Raw genomic sequence first — 12644 nt, 5'->3', positions numbered from 1 at the left:
TGTGTTTGTGTGTACGTGTTTATGAGTACGTGTACGTGTTCATGTGTTTGTGTGTACGTGTTCATGCGTACGTGTGTACGTGTTCATGTGTTTGTGTGTACGTGTTCATGCGTAGTGTTCATGTGTTGTGTGTATGCATTCATGTGTACGCGCTCATGTGGACGTGCTCATGTGGACGTGTTCATGTGCTTGTGTGTACGTGTTCATGTGTACGCGTGCACGTGTTCATGTGTACGTGCACATGTGTACGCGTTCATGTGTACGTGTTCATGTGTACGTGTTCACGTGTTCATGTGTACGTGTTCACGTGTACGTGTTCATGTGTTCGTGTGCACGTGTTCATACGTGCGCTTGCAAGATGTTGCGGGGAGCGGTGGTGGAGCGGTTAGCGCGACGCTGCGCTACGAACCCGGCGACCCGAGTTTCATTCCCGCTCACGGCCATCAACACCGGTGACGATTATCTGAACCGGTCCTGGGCCTCCTCCCCTAGGTCTACTCAGCCTCAAACGAGCGCCTGGTGCGGTGCGTAGTAAACGTCGCCGCCGGGGGATACAAAGGCGGCCGGGCGTGGGGTTGGCCAACTCCACCATCTAGTGTGCCAGCCTACACGGGCGCTACTCGCTAACAGCACTTGCACCCAACAGTCTGTGAAGGCTACACGGGGGGAGTCTCTTGTGTGTGTATGATTGTCAACACTGTAATGTTGTTGTTGTTGTGTTTATATTTTATAGTCATCGTCGTTTTCCCACGAGCATTGCCACCAAAGGTGAAACCTCCCGCCCGGTGCGGAGGGGGTGGGGGGAGGGACATGACGTCACACTTCTATTTTTAGCCGCGGTGACGTCATGTAATTAAACAAATCTTATGACGTTGGTTTGGACACGTCATACATTCTTCCAATTGGTGCACACGTGACACGTGTCGGTCGATACCATTCACGTCTTGGCATTACGCGATGAGAAATATCAACGATTAGTTTCGATCGAAAGGTTGAATTTTCGCAAATTACATTACTGAAAAATATATATAATTTGTGAGATGATAGCTTAGTAAGTGTTATAAAGTCGTGCAATTGGTTACGAAAGAATGTAGCAATTCAAGAATGTTAAAGTATGTAATGGTTTCGTCCATGCCAAAGTTTACGAATTCCCAACGGCCCAGGTCAATCACCCCCTCTCACGGCAACCTGAAACCAGAACGATCCGCCATCTTACGTAGGGGGTGAGGGGTACCCCGCCCCACCCCCCCGTGTCAATACATCGTTGGTGACATCATCAAACCGTGACCCCCGTGTCGACGGGAGTTTGTGTTGTCATTTATAACCTTACCCAACATGGCCGCCGAAATCGCGTCGCACTGGGAGCGTTTCCGTATTCATTCACACGATCATTGGTGGGGGGTGGTGGGTGGATGGTGGGTGGTGGGGTGGGGGGTTGTGAACGTGTGCGCCCGCGCGCTGCATTGTGGGTCTCCGTCTGTCAAAGTGTCAGGCGCCGCCGCGTCCCCCCCCCCCCCACCTCGTTCGGCGCTCGCTCCTCTCGCATTGACGAACACGTTCTTTGGTTGTTTTGTGTTGTTCTTGCCACTCATTCAGGTTATTTCCCCCCCCTCCTCCTCCTCTCCTCTCCTCCGCGCGAATTAATGCCGCCTCCCGCATTTCGTCGACTGCCTCGATGACGGACTCTCGCAGGGAGTGGCCGATCGTTCCTTTCCGTCGCCGCCGTCGTTGTCGACCGGGGTCACCCCCTCTACGTTGTCCGTCCCGGCCGGGTTAGGATCGCCCTAGGTCGGCGGGGAAACTAAGCGAGCGCCGTGGTTCTGCAGGGCCTAACGTCGGTCTCCCCGGTGTCGCCGGTGTGACCGGAGTCTCGGCAGTCTTCGGCGTCCGCGCAAGAGCCAGCCCGGGACAGAGCATCCTCTGGTATTGTTGACGCTTTTTTTTTATTTTTATTGCTATGCTTGTTAAAATAACAATGCAGTGGAGAACGTGATAATTGGGGGCGGGGGAGAGGGGCTGTTGTGTGTACACGCGTTCTATTTGTCACTGTTTGTAATTAATACTTGTGCTGGAATTAACATTAGACCAAATCAACCCGTTACAGTAATAATTACATTTATATAGCGTTTTTTTCCCCCATCAAGGATCTCAAAAGCGCTGTACGGGGGGACACAACAGTAGCAGACACTCGGTACACAACTAATTATACAACACATTTAAAGAATCATTTACGAATGCACCTGGTCAAAGGAGGTTGGGTTGTTCGGTGGCCAGGAGTTAGCGGTGCAGCTATTGATGGTCCAATCTGTGCGGAGCTATGAGCTATGCCTGGGAATGACAGCTGTCAAACCCACACGCTTTAACCCCGTATTCTTGTCCAGGGAAATTAAGTTTTCAGGTCCATGCGACTTTACAGCCGTTTCGATACCGGCAACAACAACAAAGAAAAATGAATGCAGTCTATTTTATCGTGTTCCTCCCTTGTGATGGGACTTTGTAGGATGAACTTTGAGATTTATAAGGGCATGGCGTGACCAATCAGGTCTTAATTGGTCTGTAATAAGGCAGGCACTGATAAGGGGTTGACAGGTGTGGGGAATTCAAATTAATCGAGGGAGGTGATCAAACATGATCATCATCACGTGATCAAACATGATCATTATCATCTTGAACAAGAGTCTTGAGTCTTAGTGAGTCTTTCCTGAGTAAATAAGAGGCAGACTATATGTCTGTTCTGCAGGGAGATTTGGGGCACAGGATACGACTTATATTTGCAACACGGGGATCAAACAAACGAGATGCACAATACATGAGAAATATGAAATGAAATGGAAATGACGTAAATGAGCCGTAGCTTAAACTACAATGGCCTAGCAATGAATTCAAAAGCTTTTTTTTTCTAAACTGACTGGAAAGGGATTATTTTAAAATTATTAGCAGAAGCAATATTGTTCCATAAGAAGGGGATCACAGTGATATCGAGAAATGCAATATTTGCCAAAATGTAGTATTTATTTTCGGGCATTATGTAACAATGTTGAGGTATGTCTTACGTGGCATTAGTTGACTTTTAGGCAATCTGTTTATATAATTAAATGCAAAACCTCCATATCAAAGATGAATGTGTCGATGAGCTAAGTATAACAAACAAAGACCGTTATGTACAACTTTTACATTAAACAGAAGACGAGGGCCGGATCTTCCCTTGACTTGGCAACGTAACGGTTCCCCACCGAAGCAGGAAAAACAAAACCAAACTCGGGTCAACCTGCCTGAGGCTCTCAGCATTATGTGAAATCATAAGCATAGGGAAGACCCCGTGATGCTTGAGCAAGGTTTATACAACATGTTCAAGAGTCAGCGATGTGGCTAACATCATGGAGTTGTTTTAAATGTTCTAAATGATGTGCCTGTCCCCTCCCCAAGCGCCTCTTCAAAGGGCAACGCTTACTCGCCACAGTACTTGTGCTGTTATTAATCGCCCAATATAGGTTGGTCGTTACACACGAAACAAGCATGCAGTATAGGGTGTACAGTGATGCATAATCCCATAGGCATGAAATCAACAAATGCTTTAAGATGCATCTTCAAAAGGGAGATTTCTATGCAAATTGAATGAAGATTAAATAAAAAAAACACTAGCTCTTATTTCGTCGACCGTACATGGGCTCTTTGTACGGAGCTGTCGGATATAATTCTTAAGATTAATTAGTGATACAAGAAAAAGCTAAAGTTATTGCCGAAGTATGCCATTATGGTTAATTATTGACGGCGCTGTCACGTTTTAATACAATTTCATAAGCAGTGATGTCATTAGAGTGCTATGCCGGATCGCAAAACTGTGATTTATATGCAGCGCAATGTATATGCACGTTGTGTTTAATGCAGGGTTATTGTCCTTTATTTAGCACTAGGGTGCATTTTGTTTTCTCGCATTTTGCTGTAATTGGTAGCTGTATAGTGAATGTAAAAGTGTCATTCGTGCCGTCTCCATGAAATCAGTCATGATGGGTTGACGACTCCATTCAGTTTTACTGCATTTCGGGCATAAGTGGAATTTATGTTCACGTGCATATCCGTGTAACGGTTTTGTTATGTGACATTACAGAGGGCAACATTTGACGGTGATGTACGTATGTGTATAAAATAGATTGTATACATTTCTAGCCTGGTGTGGAGTAAATGTGCGTGTGTTTTAAATTCACGGTTTGGCATAGGGCAGTGCAATTGTCATTCTAAGGAGCACGATGTGCTGCTACGACCTATGAATACATACCTAGCTGTGTGGGAAATACTGTGTACGTATGTGTATGCGTTAGTGTCTGTATGCGTCATTGTGGGAAGCGGTCGTGTAGCGGTTAGCGCTACGCTGCACTACGAACCCGGCCACCCGAGTTCGATTCCCGCTCACGGCCAACACCAGTGACGATTATTTTAACCGGTCCTGGGCCACCCCTAGGTCAACTCAGCCTCACATGAGTACCTGGTGCGTTGTGTAAAAACATCGTCACTGGGGTGACAAAGGCGGTCGTGCGTGGTGTTGGCCACCCACCCCTTCGTGTGCCGTTCCAGCCTTCATAGGTGCTCGCTAACAGTACTCGCACCAACAGTCTGGTCAGGCTATATAGGGGAATATTTGGCTTTGTATGAACTGTACATTTGTCTGTATGTGTATGTAAATGATCGTGTGTGTACGTGTGTTTGGAGTGCTGTATTACTCTTAATGTATTGCGATATGATTTCTGACAACATTGTGACAAATAGTATCAAACTACCGTTCATCAACTCAGTCTCAAATCCGTGTCTGTTGCAGTATTAAAAGACGACCCGTGGGCAAACAACGGGTAATGTTCTGCAATGCCATCCCTAATCAGTGCTTACAACACTTTCCCCTTTTCTTTAAGTCTAAATCGAGATCTTTGTGTGAATGTGTGTATATCTTTTTATAATATTCAGAGTTAGTGTCGCTACGCTACGATCCTGGCGACTCGAGTTTGATTCCCGCTCACAGCCAACACCAGTGACAATTATCCGAACTGGTCGCTGGGCCTCCCCTAGGGCGACTTGGCCTTAAATGAGTACCTGGTGTAATCTGTAAACGTTGCCACGAGGCAGTCAGGCATGGTGCTGGCCACCCACCCCCTCGTGTGCCACGCCGGCCTTCATAGGTGCTATCTAGCAGCGCTTGTCCCAACAGTCTGTTTGACGGCTATATGGGGGATCTTTGTCTTTTTTTTAATATTCACACTGTTGCGTGGTGCAGTGTTATTGCATCGTAGCTCTCCGCGACAGCCAAGATGATGTGCGAGGTGATGCCGACGATCAGCGAGGACGGGCCCGCCCGGCGCGGCTCGCAGGGCTCGGACGACGCGAGCTTCGAGCAGCTGATGGTGAGCATGCTGGACGAGCGCGACAAGCTGCTGGACACCCTGCGGGAGAGCCAGGAGGCGCTGGTCGCCATGCAGTCGCGCTACCAGGAGGCGACGCACGAGAGGGACTCGCTGCACCGCCAGCTCACGTCCGCCCAGCCGCAGGTGCGTGTCCTCCCCAGGCCGCTTGTGGCCATGCCACCGGCCAGTTGTGTAAAACGCCGTAGTCTCTGGGTTGTAGGGCACTCTGGAACTTGCCTGGAATGCGTATCTGGTGTGAATAAAGAAGTCAAAATGTGGTCACGCGCGCACTCGCACACCACACCTACCGGATTATAAGATGCCAGGGGGAAAAAGTGTGTCTTCTAAACCAGATAATATGCTACCTCCATTTTTTCCTAGTTTGCAAATTTGCATGTGGGGAAAAAAAAGTCGCTTGAGGTGTTTTTTGCAACTGGACATAGGTCCCTGGGCGATGCAACAAGTGCCAGTACTTTGGTGAGCGAGTTTACACCTGTACATGTTACAATTCCGGTGACCTGGGTTCACTTTTCTGAGACTGTAATGCCAGTAGCAAGTGGAAGTGATATTGTAGTGGTTAGTGCACTGCTCTAAAGTTCGAGTGACCAAGGCTTCAATTACTGGCAATGCACAACACCATTGTCAAATGGTATCTAAACCTTGCCTGGGCCACCAATCGGTTGCCTCGGACGTGATTTTATGAATGTCCAAACAGGAGAAACAATGGCGGCAAGTTGAATGTGGTGCTGGTTATACAACCCCCTTGCACGGTTTGTGCCAGTCTTAATAGATGCTCACGAACATCACTTTTCATAACAACACGGGCTAAGTGGCTGCGTGTGGTCATTGCGTGTGAGTTTGGGCATGCGTTATAAAACAAGTTCTTAGCTTAACATGCGTTGTTGTTAACCAATGATCACGTCTAGAAACCGACCCTTGCTCCGTAAACACTTCCATTGACCTGCAATACGCGCTGCGGTGCCATTAACTGTACAAGTGACATCCACCAGTGTCCATGGGTTGTAAACTATTCGTACGTCTTGCAAAAAGTGCACCTTTGTCTTTAAAATGACCAGTGTCCTGCAATGCGTGTGGGTGTTGCACTTTGAACACCGTGCCCTCATTTAATGACGGCAATAATCGCCTTTGTGTCCGTTTGCCAGCAGTACAACAGTGAACTAAGTTCAATATTTGTGTGGTCGAGTTCGTAGCTAGGGTTTTATTTTTTTCTGTACCTGTGTACGCCGAGAGTAAGTTTGAAGTCGTTTTTTTATATATGAAAGTTCAGTGTTTTTATTCCATGTGAATCGCTAGTCATCAAATTTTGCTTGTTGACATTTTGATGAGTCCCGGTTGGATTTAGGCATGTCAGCAATCTTGTTAAGGTGACACCGTAATTGTACCACAATTGTGTTTTGAAAAAGAATTTTATCCGCTTAAAAAAAAGTCTCTTGTCTGTATAGAGCACTGTGTACATTGGTTCATTATGTCATGGAGTGGGCAGCAAGGAAATTGATGTCATCAGGGTCATCTGCTATATAATGTGGTCACGTATGCTATCAATAAGCACGTGTATCTGTTGTAATTTTTGGGCTGTGTAACAAAACTTATTTTTCGTAAGTAATTTATTGTTTTTTTCTTTTCCAATCTGCCTATTATGCTGAGGTGTGTACTCTTTCATGTACAAATATACACAATCCGAGGTCTAGAAGAGCGTGGCCAATGTGTTATCCCCAGCTGAGAATACTGGATGAATGGAAAATGTTGCTTAGCATAACACTTGTTTTTATATTCTCTCAACATTGCCAGAGAAAGTCCGGGGATTTTTTTTTTTAATTTCCGTTTAAATTGTTCCTCGACAATTAAGTGGAAGACGTGTCATTTGCTTTTTTGGTGATTCACCCGGTTGTCCTGTCTGTGCCGTGAAAACCGAAATGATTGAATATAATTGTTACTTTGACAAATGCATTCGTTGTTGCACATGGAGGAGGCAGACATTTGTGCAGACCTCTTGCTTTAAACCTGGGGGCTGGCCTTACAGAATCGTGAGGTAATTCCCGAGAGGTATTGTTACATTTACATAATTTGGAATTTCACCATGGATTTGCCATCAGCTCCTGTGGGGACCTTATGTTGCATTTTAATAAGGGAGTTACTAACCCTAGCCCAGAGGAATGGATCTGTCTATACGTATGTCACCCTGTGTTGTTTTTGACATTTACCGTATTCTAAAACCAATTTTAATCATTGCATTCAATTCCTGGCTCATGATGAAAATGTGGATGTCTAATACATAGCACTTTACCACACTGATCCATCTGAGCCAAATTATCGTTTAAAATTGGCACTGACCTATTGGTTAGTGTGTCTTGTGCAAAACTATTTAATAGATCATTAACATTTAAATAGACCTAATTTAGGGCATAATAAATTCCTGCGGCCAGAATGGCTTACATGGTGGGTCATCCTAATTCACACTGCGTAGCTGCACCTCGAAGACAAATCTCTGATAAATGTCTTATAAAGCAGGGTCTCAGACTCACCATATTGAACGTATCAATTTATCTTGTATTTTTGTGGAAGAGCGTTTTACATTGAATTTCTTTTCCTATTTGTGGAAGTGTTTTAATCAAAATGCATACATATTTCTTAATATTGAAAACGAATGTAATATTCATAGATTATTTTTTTGGTCACTTTTTGTAGGGTGTTTGGGAAGATGTGAAATTTTAACAGCCCAATAAATGCATTCCTTTGTCGGCATGCCTCATCAGTCAGGCACGCTTGCTGCTGCTGGGCCCCTATTGATGAAAACAAAAAAAGCAAAATGAAAAATGTTGTGATTCTGGAGCCTCCTACCCTAATTTGTAATTGTTGTCACTGGTGATGGCATGGATTTGTGAAACGTGATATTATTGGCTTTAAAGCCTATTACAAACCTCCGTTTATTGCTGAAGTAAAAGCAGCCTGTCATATTTTTTTTCTGAAGGCAACATTTTTTTTCCTGGAATTGTACTTCTGCCTTGGCATTTGATATCATTGAAAATTGCTTTACTCTGCGTCGATTTCATTCATGTCTGATGCTAATTTATTTTCCAACCCAGGTGAGTTTGCACAGTAATGACTGCGGATTGCATAATGGGGACGGTAACAACTGGCACAGTTGCATTTTTCAAAAGCTTCTGGAGGCGTAAGTGATGCTTAAAACACAGCCTCTGTCAAAACGACTTGGCCGCTCACGCGTCGTCGCGAACACCAGCTGAAGCCAATTGAGACAATGGTGGTGTGATGCGTGGTTTTAATGCCATCAACGTCCGTGGTTATTGAGAATACATTTGCATTGTAGACCCACAAGGGTTTCTTTCACGCGCAAAAATTCGTTTCATCTCGTTTTTTTTTTGCGAGCTGCCATCCTACTCGACGTCGTTTGTAATGCACGAGGAAGTTAACGCAATTAAACGCGGTGCTTTGACTTTCGTGCCTGCCTTGAGACATCGGTTTCAAATGCGCTCGAGAATCGCGAAACGGTTTTTTTTTATGACGGCGATAAAAGAAACTGGTGGAACTGTTGTCCGGCAAAAACATTGTTTCAACAAAATTCAACAATTTAATGATAACGCTTCAAGGTTTTAAGAGTCGGTGACCATGTGTGTTGCTGGTTGCATATCTTGTTCATAGCAAATGCTGGGAAAGGATAATTGGGTATGCATGGAGTACTTACTTTTTTTCATCATTGTCAATGTTATTGACACTCGGTCCAGAGCAAAGCGCTTAATATGGTCATTTCGAGCAAAATGAAAATGCGGGCAAAAATATTTCCCTGTTCCGCTCCACAACGGCGTGGCATGTAATCTGCTGGAGAGAGGTGCGTAGATTTTCCGCGATTTCAGAAGCTAGGCAATGTGAACGCGAACCAGACGTCGAAAAGAAACAAGTGGCACCAGAGCAGAACAAACGGCGGTTCATATCGAACGATGGCCTACGCACGTATTATGCATTCGACAAGCGGTGAACGACGACCGCAGGATAGAAAGCCAAAGGGGCAATGTGTGCAGGGCCTTATGAAGCCTGGTTTTGCGGGGGGGGGGGGAGGGGGGGGCGGGGGATAATGAGAAAATAAATAAAGCTATTCCAACCAACGTTTTTGGATGCATTTTGGAAGGCAAATTTGTATAAAATAATCGACGAACAAAATACCAGTGTTAATGTTGGACATTGCCAAACGTGTATATTGAAAACCCAAAGTTGCGAGCGTGAGTCTGTGTATTTTTTTTTATATCCCGCCGCTAACTAATTTCGACCAGCCGCCCCAGCGCTTTGCTTCCTCATACCTCGGTCTTAGGAATGTAATGCACATTCCGATACTGATATTGCCCCCGTATGTGTCAAGCCTACAAAAAAACAACGTCATTGATTTTACAATTTCAACCTTGCTGGCGCACACAAGCTGCGCCAAGGAGTGGATGTCTGGTAGTATCGGCTCCAGCTATTGGCTTACGTCCGAGCGATGGGAATAGAAAGCATTGCTTTCACTGGATGTTTGCTCGCTGATGTATTCGGCTCCAGAATTACTTGGCTGTGTAGAGGTCATATTCTGGGCACTTGTGGCCCCACATTGAGCTCCGTTCAGGGGCACCCATTAGTGGCTTTGTTACTTCTAGGCACGCAATGCTTGATAATCAACGTGTACGGGAACTATAGTGAGGGAAAAAAATATTTGATCCCCTGCTGATTTTGTACGTTTGCCCAGTGACAAAGAAATGGTCAGTCTATAATTTTAATGGTAGGTTTATTTGAACAGTGAGAGACCGACTAACAACAACAAAATCCAGAAAAACGCATGTCAAAAATGTTACAAATTGATTCGCATTTTAATGAGGGAAATAAGTATTTGACCCCTCTGCAAAACATGACTTAGTACTTGGTGGCAAAACCTTGTTGGCAATCACAGAGGTCAGACGTTTCCTGTAGTTGGCCACCAGGTTTGCACACATCTCAGGAGGGATTTTGTCCCACTCCTCTTTGCAGATCTTCTCCAAGTCATTAAGGTTTCGAGGCTGACGTTTGGCAACTCGAACCTTCGGCTCCCTCCACAGATTTTCTATGGGATTAAGGTCTGGAGACTGGCTAGGCCACTCCAGGATCTTAATGTGCTTCTTCTTGAGCCACTCCTTTGTTGCCTTGGCCGTGTGTTTTGGGTCATTGTCATGCTGGAATACCCATCCACGACTCATTTTCAATGCCCTGGCTGAGGGAAGGAGGTTCTCACCCAAGATTTGACGGTACATGGCCCCGGCCATCGTCCCTTTGATGTGGTGAAGTTGTCCTGTCCCCTTAGCAGAAAAACACCCCCAAAGCATATTGTTTCCACCTCCATGTTTGACGGTGGGGATGGTGTTCTTGGGGTCATAGGCAGCATTCCTCCTCCTCCAAACACGGCGAGTTGAGTTGATGCCAAAGAGCTAATTTTTGATCTCATCTGACCATAACACTTTCACCCAGTTGCCCTCTGAATCATTCAGATGTTCATTGGCAAACTTCAGACGGGCATGTATATGTGCTTTCTTGAGCAGGGGGACTTTGTGGGTGCTGCAGGATTTCAGTCCTTTACAGCATAGTGTGTTACCAATTGTTTTCTTGGTGACTATGGTCCCAGCTGCCTTGAGGTCATTGACAAGATCCTCCCGTGTAGTTCTGGGCTGATTCCTCACCGTTCTCATGATCATTGCAACTCTACGAGGTGAGATCTTGCATGAAGCCCCAGGCCGAGGGAGACTGACAGTTCTTTTGTGTTTCTACCATTTGTGAATAATCGCACCAACTGTTGTCACCTTCTCACCAAGCTGCTTGGCAATGGTCTTGTAGCCCATTCCAGCCTTGTGTAGGTCTACAATCTTGTCTCTGACATCCTTGGAGAGCTCTTTGGTCTTGGTCATGGTGGAGAGTTTGGATTCTGATTGATTGCTTCTGTGGACAGGTGTCTTTTATACAAGTAACAAGCTGAGATTAGGAGCACTCCCTTTAAGAGTGTGCTTCTAATCTCAGCTCGTTGCCTGTATAAAAGACACCTGGGAGCCAGAAATCTTTCTGATTGAGAGGGGGTCAAATACTTATTTCCCTCATTAAAATGCAAATCAATTTATAACATTCTTGACATGCGTTTTTCTGAATTTTGTTGTTGTTATTCTGTCTCTCACTGTTCAAATAAACCTACCATTAAAATTATAGACTGATCATTTCTTTGTCAGTGGGCAAACGTACAAAATCAGCAACGGATCAAATATTTTTTTCACTCACTGTATGCGCGTTTTAAAAAAACTGATATTGACTTCATATATTCTCTTTATACATACACATTGTTTGCGTTAGTGCATGTGTGCACTGCGTCATTTACATAACACATTGCAAAGTGATTTTTCAGTCAGTACTGCCACCAACACCATTGTAAATGAGACGTTTCATCTCGTTTGCGTGTCCGGGGGAAAAAATATTTCAATTAAGGAAACGCAGCAATAAATAAGTGCACAACTAAGGAAGGGGAAAAAAACCTCTGCCATAAATATTGCAGCTGTTGCGAAGCCATATAGCAGCTCAAGTTTTAATGGAAAAATCTCATCATCAATGAGCGTGGAGTGGCTCGCTGTTTGGGAGGTGTGGCTCCCGTTCTTACAAATGCACGTATTCAGCAGCCCAAGCCCCCATTTCTCAGCCCCAGCGATAATGCGTTGTGGGAACTTGATCAAATCAGCACGTGGCCTTAGCGGAGACCTTGCATCTGCCTGCACGTGCTCCCAAAAGATCTCATGACACTCTATATGATGCCGCTCGCAATGGCCTTGACTCTTGCCTGGCCATTGCAAGACTCTTAACTGTCAGTGTTTGTGAAAAGATAACAAAACATTTAATTTTCCTCAAATTTTATCTTGATCGTGATATCGGCGTCACGTCTCTGATCTCTCAGTGCAGGGCAACCATTCATTTTAGAAAATTACCCAGGGAAGCAGATATCACAGAGCCACCTCTGAATTCCCTTCAAGTGGCCCCTGTTCCACACAGTAGAGGGCAACATTTTATCACTTTTGCCACCGAGAGTAATGTTTATCGCATGGCAGTAAAAGTGATATATGCATGCTCAAAGGCTGAAATCTGGCCAAATTAAGTAGAGAACCACATTTTCTGTGCAATCATTGGTGACCTTGCTGAGACCATCAGGTCACCACTGGAGTTCACCCCGGCATCTCATCGTTGCCAGCT

At 45.1% G+C, this 12644-nt stretch overlaps 1 protein-coding gene across 12 annotated transcripts in view; it reads left to right on the top strand.

Moving 5' to 3' along the window:
* The first annotated feature begins 1472 nt into the window (after positions 1–1472).
* LOC116945543 (liprin-alpha-1-like) overlaps positions 1473–12644 on the top strand; it is a 273534-nt gene continuing 262362 nt past the window's right edge. For 10 of the 12 annotated variants that reach the window (XM_076069405.1, XM_076069408.1, XM_032959941.2 and 7 more), the window contains exons 1-2: positions 1474–1923; positions 5264–5534. In XM_076069405.1, the coding sequence (XP_075925520.1) occupies positions 5298–5534 (237 nt within the window). In that variant the 5' untranslated portion in view covers positions 1474–1923; positions 5264–5297. Of the gene's footprint in view, positions 1924–4813; positions 4845–5263; positions 5535–12644 lie in introns of all 12 variants that reach the window. The other 2 variants (XM_076069404.1, XM_032959931.2) reach the window with 2 other exon arrangements.

This window comes from Petromyzon marinus, chromosome 24 (genome assembly GCF_048934315.1).
Source record: "Petromyzon marinus isolate PM22_M1 ecotype Great Lakes invasive population chromosome 24, UKy_Petmar_22M1.pri1.0, whole genome shotgun sequence".
In the NCBI taxonomy this organism is placed as follows: Eukaryota; Metazoa; Chordata; class Hyperoartia; order Petromyzontiformes; family Petromyzontidae; genus Petromyzon; species Petromyzon marinus.
This window is presented reverse-complemented; position numbering and strand designations above follow the sequence as displayed.